Source organism: Boleophthalmus pectinirostris, unplaced genomic scaffold (assembly GCF_026225935.1).
Source record: "Boleophthalmus pectinirostris isolate CB_2022bp ecotype Guang Dong unplaced genomic scaffold, ASM2622593v1 HiC_scaffold_16, whole genome shotgun sequence".
NCBI lineage: Eukaryota > Metazoa > Chordata > Actinopteri > Gobiiformes > Gobiidae > Boleophthalmus > Boleophthalmus pectinirostris.
The window spans coordinates 36,975,430-36,990,471 of record NW_026571095.1 but is presented as its reverse complement, the minus strand read 5'-3'; the positions used below and the strand labels follow the sequence as shown (position 1 = coordinate 36,990,471).

General features: G+C 48.7%; 1 protein-coding gene across 2 annotated transcripts in view; it reads right to left on the bottom strand.

The window, feature by feature from the left end:
- Nucleotides 1–665: 665 nt before the first annotated feature.
- LOC110159369 (uncharacterized) overlaps nt 666–15,042 on the bottom strand; it is a 47,456-nt gene continuing 33,079 nt past the window's right edge. Inside the window, exons 1-3 of one of the 2 annotated variants that reach the window (XM_055151719.1) lie at nt 14,263–14,302; nt 14,078–14,177; nt 666–4,572 (exon numbers count right to left, since the gene is read on the bottom strand). In XM_055151719.1, the coding sequence (XP_055007694.1) occupies nt 1,301–4,572; nt 14,078–14,177 (3,372 nt within the window). In that variant the 5' untranslated portion in view covers nt 14,263–14,302 and the 3' untranslated portion in view covers nt 666–1,300. Of the gene's footprint in view, nt 4,573–14,077; nt 14,178–14,262; nt 14,303–15,042 lie in introns of those variants that run through there. The other variant, XM_055151718.1, reaches the window with a different exon arrangement.

Here is a 15,042-nt window from a genome sequence, read left to right as displayed (position 1 = left end):
CGTCACAGTCCCAGTGGATGTTGATGACATCAGCTGCACAGATCCAATTGTTTTATCCATTTTTAGTTTCACGTCTTTTTATTTACTCTTTTCTTGTCTTTGTGTTTCTGTGCAGAATATTTATATAACGTGTTACAAAACTCAGATGGACTGGACACTGTTGTTTGATTTGTGTTTGTAAAATATAAATTCTTTCTGTGTACGTTTTACTTTGTCAATACATGCATCATGAATCTCAGACTTCCAGCCATCGCGCAATCCATACTGCGAACGATTTTCCGAAAAAGTGATCATCAAACCTCCACGGTGGATGTTTCTATTGTCAAAGTCGATCTTTTCAAGTCTTTTGAACCATATCACTTTTGTTTCTGATTCTGATATTGTCATGTTTTAGTTTTGGGATTCGGACGTCGTAATTGTTGTGGTTGTTGGATCCTAACAGCGGAAAACGGGCTTCGGAAGTTTGTGAACTCCATAAATGCAAAAGTGAATCAGATGTGTGTGACTCAAACCTCCGTTCAAACTGTTTCTCTTCCCAGCGGAATTGAAAAATAGTGAAAGGTGAAGGTGATGGGCAGGACTGATCCACAGGAAGAACCAAAAAGGAAACATTTGTCTGATTAAGAAATCATCCCGAGTTTACAGAGAACATTTTGTATGTGGAGCGATGACAAAACAAAACCCTGATCCCTCACTCAGCCTCGGTTATGAATTTAAAAAGTCAAAAAAGCCAAAGTGAAAGGCTCCAACTGTTCACCAAGAAACACCTTCCACTGCAAAGAGACCAAGACGTGATGTTTCTGTAAAACCACAAGAACAAGAAAGTGCAGCTCAGTCTGTTTGTCTTCTGCTCCTCTCCATTAACAAACGGGATTTTATTTTGTTGTTGCTCCATGTACAAAATGTTCTCTGTAAACTCGGGATGATTTAGTCAGACAAATGTTTCCTTTTTGGTTCTTCCTGTGGATCAATCCTGCCCATCGCCTTCACCTTTCACTATTTTTCAATTCCGTTGGGAAGAGAAACAGTTTGAACGGAGGTTTGAGTCACACACATCTGATTCACTTTTGCATTTATGGAGTTCACAAACAAATTTCTTGAGTCGTTTTCCGCTGTTTGGATCCAACAACAACACAATTACGACGTCCGAATTCCACAACTAAAATATGACAATATCAGAACCAGAAACAAAAGTGATATGGTTCAAAAGAAAATCCTTCCCAGTATGGATTGCATGATGACCGGAAGTCCGAGATTCATGACGCATCTATAGGTCAATGATCTATGAATAAGAAATCGGTCATTTTTTCTTCTTTTCTTCCTCCACATCTTCATATTCTTCATTTAATTTGTCAAGGAGAGACTCTACAGTTTCTGCCTGGTATTTCTCTTTCAGTGTTTTCAGTGTTTCTGTCTTTGTGACGGTCTTGTTTTCCCATCTGTATTTCTCGATCGAGTGGTCATGCCAGTCACATTTTCCAGGACACACAGTGCAATCTCCATCTGCATCAAATACTTCACATGTGTCCATTTCTTCGTTGTTTCTAATGGGACATGGATAATGACAGGTGACAAAACATTCCCTGCAGTTGTTGCTGTGCTCTTCAGTTCCAGAGAGGTCCACCTGATCACCCACAGTCACAGTGAATTCAACCTCAAAATTCTCATTTTTTTTCATCTCTTCCCGGTGGTCCTCTATTTGTTCACGTGTCTGCTCTATCTCTTTAAGTCTTTTTGATAATAATCTCTCCTTCTTCTTTTTATCTTTCCACATGTCTGTGGTCAAAACCAACTTTCCAGGCTCAGTTTTCTCTAAGTCACTAAAGAACCTCGTCATGTTTTTGTTTCCCATGTCCCAGAACATTTGAGTAAAACTGTCTTCTTCTGCAGAGGTCTGGTTTGGGGCGAACACTGCAGAGTTGTTGAATTTGAAGTGGACTGGCAGACCCTGCTCTGTTTTAGGACATGGGACTCCAGCAGCTCTGATGTCCTCAAGAACTGGAGGCATCTGAGCATCTACGTATGTCACCAGAATCTTGAGGTTTTCAAACACATCTTTCCCAAAGCTGGAGTGGAATGAGTCTAATAAGTAACGCAGGGCTAGAGGGAGTCGAGCTAAACACGACTGGAGCACTACACAGACTGTATGAACCTCTGTGATGTTCAAATCATTGAAGAGGTCAAAGATCAGCTCCAGGGTCTCACGGTCTTCCTTGATGCCTGTAACATCTCTAAACTCTGGAGTGTCGATGATGGTGAGTGAGAAGTCGACCTGGAATCCCTCCTGGTGGTTTATTTGATACACCACTGTGTCAGAAGTCTCATCCTCGTATATTTTAAATCGAAATGGGTCGGTCCATCTGACTCCCAGGATGTAGTTGATCATGGCATTGATGAGACTGATCTTCCCAGATCCCACAGGTCCGACAAGCATCATGATACGATTTTCTTTATGACTTTTCTTTCCAAACACATATTTTCTGACATCAGCAGTGCTCGGTTCTTCTGCTTTTAGACCAAGTTTGTAGATTTCTGGTGTTCCAGACTTGATTTTGACAGAGTCTTTTACGATGAGTTCTGCTGCAGTGAATGTTTTGGTGGTGATGGTCACAGTGGAGCTTTCTGAGATGGTTCCGTCCTCTCCATAGTCACAGAAGATCCTGAGGATGTACTCTGTCTGAGGCTTAAGTCCAGAGATCACCTTCTCCTCAGAATGGGACTCTTCTCTCCTCCACTGGAGTGTGTCTCCGGTCTCAGCGTACTCCACGATGTATCTGAGGATCTGGGCGCCTGGTCCCAATTGTGCAGGTCTCCTCCAGCGGGCGTAGATCTTTGAGGAGGTGGACATGGCGCTGGGGTCTTCTGGAGGGCCGCAGGGTAAGGTTTTCATGGAGGTGTGAGGAGCAGCTGGACCTACTCCCGCCTCAGTGACGGCTCTCACTGTGAAGCTGTACTCTGTGTTTGGGATCAGGCCTGTCACTGTGACCTCTCCAGCTTCAGCCTGGAGCTGCTGCTTCCACTGCTCCTGTCCTTTCTCACAGAACTCCACTCTGTATCCACAGACGTTCTCCGCTCCCACTGAGAGAGCTCTGACCTGCAGACTCACGCTGTGCGCTGTGGCTCTGCTCACAGTCACTGAGTCTGGTTTAGAAGGGAGCTCAAAGCTCTCACTGCTGAGGAACCCGTCTTCATAAAGATAGATGGTTGCTTCTTTATGGTTTTCATCAGTCAAACCCACTGCCAGGAACCGAAGAGCCATTGTGTCCTGATCTTTATTGGCGTCTGCAAAGTCACCAAACACCTTTGCTTTGAGTCTCATTTGGTGGATCATGTCTTTAGTCTTGTACCAGGGTGTGGGCTCTGCTCCAGACTCGTGGGTTTGAATCCCCTTTAGGTGGTTCTTCAGTTCTTCGAGGTACGGCTCTGCCCTCTCCAGAGACGTGAACACAAACACCAGGACTTTCTCTGAGTCACGCACCTTCTTCATGAGGTCATTTTCAGAAGAGACGACTTCTGTGTTTTTCATCAGATTTGTGAGGGTGTTTAAGGTGTTGGTCTCCTTAACGACCTCGTTCATCCACTGGTTCAAACGGTGAGAGCTGAATGGACTCTCTGCTGCCCTCTTCAGGACTTCTGCCAGAGCAGCCTCCTCCTCTCCTCCTCCTCTGATCGATGGAAGCTTCGTGGCCAGAGTTCCCTGGAGTCCCAGGAGGAACTCGGAGCACAAAGAGTTAAAGGTTTTGACTTTTTCAGAAAAGTGTGAGAAGTTCTGCCCTGCAGGACTCTTCAGGACATCATTACAGATCATGTCCAGCTCCTTGAAGTTCTCCAGGACGTTCTCTGCCTCACAGACTAACCTCAGACTGATGTGACGCACCAGTTTAGATGCTGTAGGGTCTAAGGCGCTGAGGGGCAGCAGGTGCACCCTCACAGGGACTGCGTTCTCACCTTTGGGGCCCAGAAGTTTGGGCAGGTCTTGATAAACTTTTACTGCTTCATCAAATGTCGTTGGACTTTTGTCTAAACAGAAATCTCCATGAAAAGTGCAGGAGAACTTGTTCACCTTTTCTTTGTCTCTGTCCTCCATTTTCAGATTCCCTCCTACATCAAATGAGACCTTTGGAATTTTTTCAATCATCATCTTCAGGCTTCCTTGAATGTCTCGGACATTTTCATCTTCAGATGTTTCCTGGTCGAACACAAAGAAGGCCTGGGCTCCGTAGAGGATGGCTGTTACTACATGTGTGGCTAGACCTTTTTCAATAACCTCCTGGTGCTTTAAGTTGTCTTTGCTGAGCTGGTTCATGGTCAGTGTTTTAAACTCTGTCGTAGTTTTGTACTGCAGAGTGGCACGGGCCTGTCTTCTGGAACTTTTCTTATCGTTCAGATATTTTGCTGACCCTTGTACGGTCACAAGTCCACTCAGAAAACTGAATTTGAGTCCACCGTCCACTCCGAGTGAAGAGGCCTTCTCAGAGAGGTGGTCAGACGCCACGATTTTAAACTGAGTGCTGGGTTTAGGAGTCACTCTCATGTCTTTGTCCAGCTTCTCCTGGTCCCAGAAAGTCAGGCCTGAAAAACAAGAGGTTTATTTGGATTTGAATAAATACAAAGTGATTCTAATAAAGACGAGATACATGTGTGACCTCTGCCTGTAGTGTTCGTAAGTCTGCACAGTTTAAGTGAAATGAGGAAATGTGATGGAGCAGCAGAGCTCTGAGTCTGAGCTCAGGGAGCAGGCTCCGCCCAGGACATGGTCGGGCAGTGCCCCAATAAGTATCATGCTGAGCGAGGCAGTGACTGACCTGAAAGATAAGATCATGGCCCAAATGAACACAAGGCAACCCCGATGCCAGTTACAGAGGCTAAGTGAAGTACCATCTGAAAGTCTCCTAGACAATGTGAATGCAGCACTGAGAGCGATGAGAGCAATCCCTACCACAACAATCACTGAAACCAATGAGCTGATATACACTTCAGCAGCAGTGATCCTAGAGGTGTTGGGCTATAAGAGCAACCATGGGAGCCATGAGATACAATACCCACCATGGAAAAGACGGTTAGAGGCTAAAATGAAGGAGGCGCGGAGAGAAGTGAGCCAACTGTCAGAGGCCCAGAAAGGTGCAATGAAAAAGCAAGTACCCAAGAGGTACAACCAGATGCCCGACCTGAAGCACTCAAAACTGCCAAACAAAGGCTCCAAGCCTTGGCCAGCCGCCGAAAGAGGTACACAAGAGATAACGAAGCCAGACAAATAAACCGGCTGTTCACAACACAACCGGCGAAAGTGTACGCTCAGTGGCAGGGTTATAACACCAGAGCAGACCCACCAAGGCTGGAGACTGAGAGGTACTGGAAAGGCACATGGGAGAGGGAGGCATCACATAACACAGATACACAGTGGCTGGTGGATCTGAGAGAAGACCACAGCAACCTCCCTGAACTGAATCCAGTCACCATCACAGTGGCAGACATCCAGGAAACAGTCTCAGGTATGAAAAACTGGACCAGGCCCTGACATGATCCACGCATATTGGCTAAAGAAGCTCACTGCTCTCCACGAGCACCTGGCAGCACAAATGAACCAGCTGCTAAGGGATGGGACACACCCTGAATGGCTAACCCAAAGGCGTACGATCCTGATCCTGAAGGATCCCTCAAAGGGTGCAGTCCCATCCAACTATCGGCCAATAACCTGTCTCTCCACAACATGGAACGTCATGTCAGGCATCATCGCGGCTAAGATAAGTGGGCATGGATGAATACATAAGCACAAAAGGGCATCGGCAAAAACACCAGGGGAGTCAAGCACCAATTTCTGGTTGACCGAACAGTCACCCAAATTGCAGAACCTGTAAGACCAACCTGTGCACTGCCTGGACTGAATACAAGAAATCCTCTGACTCAATGCCACACACATGGATCACTGAGTGCTTGAAGCTGTACAATATCAACAGGACTCTAAGGGCCTTCATTGCAAACTTGATGTGGTTGTGGAAAACCACCCTTGAAGCCAATGGCAAGTCACTTGCACATGTGTCCATCAAATGTGGCATATACCAAGGAGACTCACTGTCCCCACTGCTGTTCTGCATCTGAACCCCCTCAGCCAAATCATCGACCGCACTGGCTACGGATACTGACTCAGAAACGGGGCCACCATCAGTCACCTCCTCTACATGGATGACATCAAGCTGTACGCTAAGAACGAGACATCGACTCACTGATCTACACCACCAGGATCTACAGTACAGACATTGGGATGTCATTCGCTTGAGAAAATGTAGCAGGATGGTGACAAAGAGAGGGAAGGTAGAACACACAGAGGGGGTCTCACTCCCAGAGGGAACAATAGCAGACGTTGAGGACAGTTACAAGTACCTTGGTATCCCACAAGCAAATGGCAACCTCGAAGAGGCAACAAGGAAAGCGGTCCCTGCAGGAATCATGCACTGGCCAAAGGAGGAGATACAGACCACAGATGTTAAGACACGAAAGCTCCTGACCTGCATGGAGGGTTCCATCCCAAATCCATCACCCTGAGACTGTACACAAGCTGGAAGGAAGGAGGCCGAGGACTAGTGAGTGTGGGAACCACTGTCCAGGATGAAACATCCAAGCTCCTTGAGAACATATATATATATATATGTATAATTCTTCTGCTCTTTGAGGTCTAATTTCACCCCCTAAACACTTGTGTGGCAAAAAAGTGAAGTGGCAAAAAATTCGATAAAATATAGGTTGCGTAAAAAATGGCGACACAGCGCCACCTGGGAAACTCAAAAATATTACGCCTGTGGAAGACGTCCTGACGTTAACTTTGTCGTAGAGCCACGAAATTTGGTACAAACATTCGTCATGTGAAGACAAACAAAAAATATTATTATGGACATGCCCCCTGACACAGCAGAAGGCGGCCATCTTGGATTGAAGTTTGAGTCCGCATTTTCATTGACGTTGCGTTTGAACGCACTCCTCTGAAGGTGCTTCACCGACAGGGCTGAAAATCACCGTATATCATCTACAGAAGTGGAACATCTATCCATCCATCCATTTTCGTCCGCTTATCCGGGGCCGGGTCGCGGGGGCAGCAGTCTAACCAGGGACTCCCAAACTTCCTTCACCCCAGACACGTCCTTCAGCTCCTCCGGGGGGACCCCGAGGTGTTCCCAGGCCAGCCCAGAGACATAGTCCCTCCAGCGTGTCCTGGGTCTTCCCCGGGGCCTCCTCCCGGTGGGACATGCCCGGAACACCTCCCGAGGGAGACGCCCAGGAGGCATCCGGAACAGATGCCCAAGCCACCTCAACTGGCTCCTCTCGATGTGGAGGAGCAGCGGCTCTACTCCGAGCTCCTCCCGTGTGACTGAGCTCCTCACCCTATCTCTAAGGGAGCACCCAGCCACCCTGCGGAGGAAACTCATTTTGAGCGCTTGTATCCGCGATCTTGTCCTTTCGGTCACTACCCAGAGCTCATGACCATAGGTGAGAGTAGGAACGAAGACTGACCGGTAAATCGAGAGCTTCACCACAATGGTCCGATACAGCGACCGCATCACTGCCGAAGCTGCACCGATCCGAGATACTTGAACTCCTCCACTTGAGGCAGAGACTCCCCACCCACCCGGAGAGGACAAGCCACCTTTTTCCGGTCGAGAACCATGGCCTCAGACTTAGAAGAGCTGATCTTCATCCCAGCCGCTTCACACTTGGCTGCAACCCGCCCCAGTGCACATTGCAGGTCCTGGTTCGATGAAGCCAACAGGACAACATCATCTGCAAACAGCAGAGATGAGATCCTGTGGTCCCCAAACCGGACCCCCTCCGGCCCCTGACTGCACCTAGAAATTCTGTCCATAAATACAATCAACAGAACCGGTGACAAAGGGCAGCCCTGGCGGAATCCAACATGCACCGGGAACAGGTCTGACTTACTGCCGGCAATGCGAACACAGCTCCTGCTCCGGTCATACAGGGACCGGACAGCCCTTAGCAAAGGGCCCCGGACTCCATACTCCCAGAGCACCCCCCACAGGACACCACGAGGGACACGGTCGAATGCCTTCTCCAAATCCACAAAGCACATGTGGACTGGTTGGGCAAACTCCCAGGAACCCTCAAGCACCCTATGGAGAGTGTGGAACCCAACTCCTTGAGAGGGGCTGGACTCTCTGTTTCTCTGGCGTTGGCCGCGGGGAGCGGCGGCGGGCTGGTGTGGGCTCATTGCCCCACAGCTCAGCCGTTGTGTGTTGGAGTTCACCCCGGTGAACGAGAGGGTCGCGTCCCTGCGCCTTCGGGTCGGGGACAGGTATCTCACTGTGGTGTCGGCCTACGGGCCAAACAGCGGTGCTGAGTACCCGGCCTTCTTGGAGTCCTTGGGAGGGGTACTAGACAGTGCACCGAGCGGGGACTCCATTGTTCTCCTGGGGGACTTCAACGCCCACGTGGGCAACGACAGTGACACCTGGAGAGGGGTGATTGGGAGGAACGGCCTCCCCGATCTGAACCCGAGCGGTGTTTTGTTACTGGACTTCTGTGCTAGTCACGGTTTGTCCATAACGAACACCATGTTCGAGCACAAGGGTGTCCATAAGTGCACATGGCACCAGGACACCCTAGGCCGGAGGTCGATGATCGACTTTGTCGTCGTGTCATCTGACCTCTGGCCGCGTGTCTTGGACACTCGGGTGAAGAGAGGGGCTGAGCTGTCAACCGATCACCACCTGGTTGTGAGTTGGGTTCGCTGGCGGAGGAGGAAGCCGGAAAGACCTGGCAGGCCCAAGCGTGTAGTGAGGGTCTGTTGGGAACGTCTGGCAGAGCCTCTGTCAGTGGGACTTTCAACTCGCACCTCCGGGAGGACTTCACCCGGATTCCGGGGGAGGCTGGAGATATGGAGTCCAAGTGGGCTTCATTCTCGGCCTCTATTGTCGATGCGGCTGCTCGGAGCTGTGGGCGTAAGGTCTGTGGTGCCTGTCGCGGCGGCAATCCCCGAACCCGGTGGTGGACACCGGAAGTAAGGGATGCTGTCAAGCTGAAGAAGGAGTCCTATCGGGCCTTGCTGGCTCGGGGGACTCCTGAAGCAGCTGACGGGTACCGGCGGGCCAAGCGTGCTGCAGCCCGTGCGGTTGCGGAGGCAAAAACTCAGAGCTGGGAGGAGTTCGGGGAGGCCATGGAGAAGGACTATCGGACGGCCTCAGAGAGATTCTGGCAAACCGTCCGGCGCCTCAGGAGGGGGAAGCAGTTCTTCACCAACACTGTTTACAGTGCGGGGGGAGAGCTGCTGACCTCGACTGGGGATGTTGTCCAGCGGTGGAAGTAATACTTTGAGGATCTCCTCAATCCCACCGTCACGTCTTCCGAAGAGGAGGCCGAGGCTGGGGACTCGGAGGCGGAGTCATCCATCACTCTGGTCGAAGTCACTGAGGTGGTTGGAAAGCTCCTTGGTGGCAAGGCTCCGGGGTTGGATGAGATCCGTCTTGAGTACCTTAAGTCTCTGGATGTTGTGGGGCTGTCTTGGCTGACACGCCTCTTCAACATCGCGTGGCGGTTGGGGACAGTACCTCTGGACTGGCAAACCGGGGTGGTGGTCCCTCTGTATAAGAAGGGGGACCGGAGCGTGTGTTCCAACTATAGGGGGATCACACTCCTCAGCCTTCCCGGTAAGGTCTATGCCAGGGACTGGAGAGGAGAATCCGGCCGATAGTCGAACCTCGGATCCAGGAAGAGCAGTGGAACATCTAAAGTTATCTAATTTATTTTGATAACTGTCACGGTTTACGTGCGGCGAAGCGACAAATGTCAATCAAAATTTTGGATAATTTTGAATGTCAAGATTCTTCCCCGTTCACACAGGCTTAGTCCAATCGTGCTGAATTTTTAATCACTAATGCCTGATCTCAGCCTGAATATAATATACTAATATAACTGCAAGCGGCAATGATCCGCCCTTGGGTGCGCCTACGCTGCGCCTCGCAAACTCCACGCCCAGCAAACGCTGTGCCCCACAAAACGTCAGGCCTCACACTAACCCTAAAAACCCTAAATTTAAACCTAATCCTAGTCATAATCCTAACCATAGACCCAACCCCAACTCTAGCCCTAACTCTTAACCTAACCCTGCCATTTTACAAATTTTTTGCATGTTTATTAAAAAAAAAAAAAAAAAAGGGGCGTGGTCACAATATACATTTTTGTTGTTATTGCCATGATGCATCTGGTTACCAAATTTGGTTTGGCTACGCCAAAGTTTGTGTAAGGACGTCCCATTGGCAAGGACAGAATTTTTGCTTGTTGCCATGGCAACACAATGTAAATGGGGTTTGGACGTCATTGAGTTTTTTTTAATCGAGACCATGTCACAAATGTGGGAACCAAATTTTGTGTATCTATGACAAATAAAACATTATTGTTCTATACAAATGTTCTAGGGGGCGCTACTGCACCACTTTTGTATTTTCTTCCATCAGTCTGTTCAGGGTCGAGGCAGTAGCTCAGTTGGTGGAGCATTTGCCCACTGATCTGAAGGTTGGTGGTTCGATTCCAGCTCTCGACATAAACATCACAGGTTGAGCGGTCAGATCCACTGACCCACACGTTGGCTGGTGTGATTCTAGCTCCCACAGATGAATGCTGCTGTTGTGTCCTTGGGCAAGACACTTAACCCACCTTGCCCACAGTGTCTGTGTACACTGGTGTGTGAATGTGTGAGTGGTTCCTTGTTGTAAAGCGCTTTGAGCACCTTGAAAGTGGAAAAGCATTAAAATTTGAGTGAAATCAGCAAAAGTTTGTACGATTTGTCAATTTTACCAATGGAATATAACATGGAGAGTTTATGTCATCGCTATGGCAACACCATAAAAAATGTGACATGGGTGTCATTGACTTTTGGATCAGGATTGTAAAATGGAGATTTGTCCAAAATTTCTGAAATTTTATAAAAACTATTTTTTCCCCCCATATAAAATTTTATTTCGATCTATAGGGGGCGCTAACACACCAAATAAATTTTTTTCACATTCAGTAGCTTTAGGGCAGAGAGTTTGACAACTGATTCAAATTTAACTGAAATTGGAATTCATTTGTGCAAATGGGGCAATTTGTACATTTCCAAAATCTCCAAAATTGTGTTTTTGTATTTGTTGCTTCACTGCTCAGAGACCGTAAGACGTGTGTGAAAAATTTGGATAACTTTTGATGTTCCACCTCTTGAGATAATGTGGACCAAATTTGAGCTCGTTCGGGTGAACGCCCTCGGAGGAGTTCGTAAAAGTATGAAGTGTACAAAAAATGCTGAGTCATGTTTAGCAAAGTTTAATCCAATATTGCTGCCCCCTGGTGGAGCGCACGGTGTTGGTGTAATAATATTTTTTCTTTGTCTTGACATGATCGACTTCTGTGTCAAATTTCATGAATCAACATGCACATTTTTTTTGCCCTCATTCATATTCCCTAATGCATTTTTGAGTCGTTTGGGGGCGCTGACGAGACATTTTATTTATGTTTGGAAAATGAAAATTGCCAAAACTTAGAGAAGTTTTTAGAGAGTTTTACCAGATGGCAAAATTTACAGGACTTTTTGTCATCGTTTAGTGGGTGAAAAATGAGTGAGTAATTTTCTGATGCGAGAACAATGATCCATTTTTTTTTGGCCGACAAACTATACATTTTTGGAAACCTCTGGCACATTGCTACGTCATGGCGAGGGTCCCTGGTCACTACGGGCGAGTCACGTCGTGCCATTTCACTTTCCGGCCACTAGGAGCATCGCTTTGCGATACTAATAGGCCCTTCGCCAGCCTCTGGCGCTCGGGCCTAATAATAATAATAATTCAAGCAAAAATAATAAAAACATGGGAACAGCATATTATAAGTCTTTTTGAAAGCTCTCGACCTTCCCCATGTCACCGTGAGGTCATTGGTGAGTGACAGGCGCATGCGCTCGTCGTTGCCCATGCGTTCGTCGTAGTAAACTCTATAGGCCCTACGCCCTGTCGGGGCTTGGGCCTAATAAAAATAATATGTAACCCCTGGGTTATTTTATTATTATTTAGTGCGCAGTATTAACCTTGAAGTTTTCTCTCTGCAGTGCACTGTACCATTTTACACATTTACATTTCCAAACGTTTCACATTCACAGGTGTTTTCTTACATTACTGTTCTACTCATGTTCACACTTGTGTGTTCAGGTCAGTGCGTCCGGGCGTCCAGGTACATGTAAAGTCTTTGTGGACGCACGTTTAAGGCGTCTGGCGTTTTTGCGTCGCGTCTTCAGGTCGCGCTGCCAGAGTCAAATCTGTACATGATGTTACTCTTCACTTTTTTACTTAAGTATGAGACAAACATTTGTAAAAACAGCACATTTAACTGTACCACACCTGAGCAAACAGACGAGTGCACAGAAACATGGGCGTGACTGACTTTAGTGTGTTCATGTGTTCAGTGATTATGACAAGTCCCCAATTTTATGATTCTTTATCTCAAATTAAATGTTATTAAACATCTTTGGAGCCTTAGTTCCAAAGAACTAAGACTCCACTTTAAGGCTACAGGAAGTTTTTTTTACAAACCTTTCCATGGAAGCCCATTTCCTCCTCACAGAAAGTCATAATTATAAGTTTAAACTAATAATTACAAGTGTTAATTATGAGATTGTGTTTTGAATTCTGACAGAGATTACATTTGGCCCAGACCCAAATAACAAAGAGGAATGTGTCAGTGTCACGCCCCTTTACAAGTCTGATCCAAGTCCACAGAGCGTCAGACCAGAGACGACTTTGGTGCTGCATCATGTAAACAGCTTCAGGGAAACGACGCGGCTTTTTCAGACGACGCAAAACTATTAAAGTGAAGTGTTTTCTTCCAGACAAAAGGCTGGAGAAACTTTTTTTATGAACAGAGTCCCTGAGAACCACCACCATGTAGAGCTTTTCCTTAGACATGACTTCAAAAAAACTGAGGAATCACACCTTCTGACCCCCGACCCCTCTGTGCCCCCTGTGCCCCTCTGTGCCCCCTGTGCCCCTGTGCCCCTCTGTGCCCCCTGTGCCCCTGTGCCCCTCTGTGCCCCTCTGCCCCCCTCTGTTCCCCTCTGTGCCCCCTCTGTTTCCCCCTGCCCCTCTGTACCCCTCTGTGCCCCTCTGCCCCCCCTCTGTGCCCCTCTGTGCCCCCCTCTGTGCCCCTCTGTGCCCCCTCTGTGCCCCTCTCTGCCCCCTCTGCCCCCCTCTGTGCCCCCTCTGCCCCCCTCTGTGCCCCTCTGTGCCCCTCTGTGCCCCTCTGCCCCCTCTGTACCCTCTGCCCCCTCTGCCCCTCTGTGCCCCTCTGCCCCCTCTGTGCCCCCTCTGTGCCCCTCTGTGCCCCCTCTGTGCCCCCTCTGTGGCCCCTCTGTGCCCCCTCTGTGCCCCTCTGTGCCCCTCTGTGCCCCCTCTGTTCCCCCTCTGTGCCCCTCTGTGCCCCCTCTGTGCCCCCTCTGTGCCCCTCTGTACCCCTCTGTGCCCCTCTGTGCCCCCTCTGTGCCCCTCTGTGCCCCTCTGTACCCCTCTGTGCCCCCTCTGTTCCCCCTCTGTGCCCCTCTGTGCCCTCTGTGCCCTCTGTGCCCCCGCTGTGCCCCTCTGTTCCCCCTCTGTGCCCCTCTGTGCCCCTCTGTGCCCCCTCTGTACCCTCTGTGCCCCCTCTGTGCCCCTCTGTTCCCCCTCTGTGCCCCTCTGTGCCCTCTGTACCGCTCTGTGCCCCCTCTGTGCCCCCTCTGTTCCCCTCTGTGCCCCTCTGTGCCCCTGTACCCCTGTGCCCCCTCTGTGCCCCTCTGTGCCCCCTCTGTTCCCCCTCTGTGCCCCTCTGTGCCCCTCTGTACCCCTCTGTGCCCCCTCTGTTCCCCCCTCTGTGCCCCTCTGTGCCCCTCTGTACCGCTCTGTGCCCCCGCTGTGCCCCTCTGTTCCCCCTCTGTGCCTGTCTGTGCCCCTCTGTACCTCCTCTGTGCCCCTCTGTGCCCTCTGTGCCCCTCTGTGCCCCTCTGTGCCCCTCTGTGCCCCTCTGTGCCCCTCTGTGCCCTCTGTGCCCCTCTGTGCCCGTTCTCTTTCAGACGTACCTGGGACCAGTTTGTCAGATCTGCAGTCATAAAACATGCCCAGGAGAAAGGAGCGACCCAGAGCCGCCATCTCCACAGGTGAGTCACAGTCTGAAGCCATCTGAGCACAGGGAGAACATGCACGTTAGTATTTACTCTCGACTAAAACGACAGAAACATGAAACAAATGAGACTTTTCTAATGACCTCGTGATGATGTTATAAAGTGTGTCGTCCGGTGTGAGCGCGAGCGAGCGTCTGATGCAGAGTGAAGCAGATGCAGCTTTTATTTCCTGACAGAGAAACGCCCTGAAGTCCAACAGTTGTGGAATTTGTTTTTATACCTGAGAGTTTCGCCAGAACTTGTTTTATATCAACAGATTGAAGTAACTGAAAGTCAGGAATGAAAACCAACAAGTCTCGTGTCAAACTTGAAAAACAGTGACAGAGACAAATGTATGTGTATCTATATATATCTATATATCTATCTGGCCATATATTTATCTATATATGTATATATATATATATATATATATATATATATATATATATATATATATATATAATATATATATTATATATATATATATATATATATATATATATATATATATATATATATATATATATATATATATATATATAATTAATTAATTAATTAATAGATAGATAGATATAGATATACACACATACATACAGGAGGACGTTCTTCTCACTGTCGTTGCCCACGTGGGCGCTGAAGTCTCCCAGTAGAACAAGAATCCCTGGTTGGTGCACTGTCTAGTCCCTCCCAGGGCCTGGCAGAAGCCCGGGTACTCGAGTACTCTGCACTGCTGTAGGCGACACCACAGTGAGAGACGCATCCCCGCCTTTGTGACCCTCTCGTTCACCGGGGTGAACTCCAACACATGACGGCTGAGCTGTGGGGCAATGAGCCCACACCAGCCCCACCCCCCCCAACTCCAGAGAAACAGAGAGTCCAGCTCG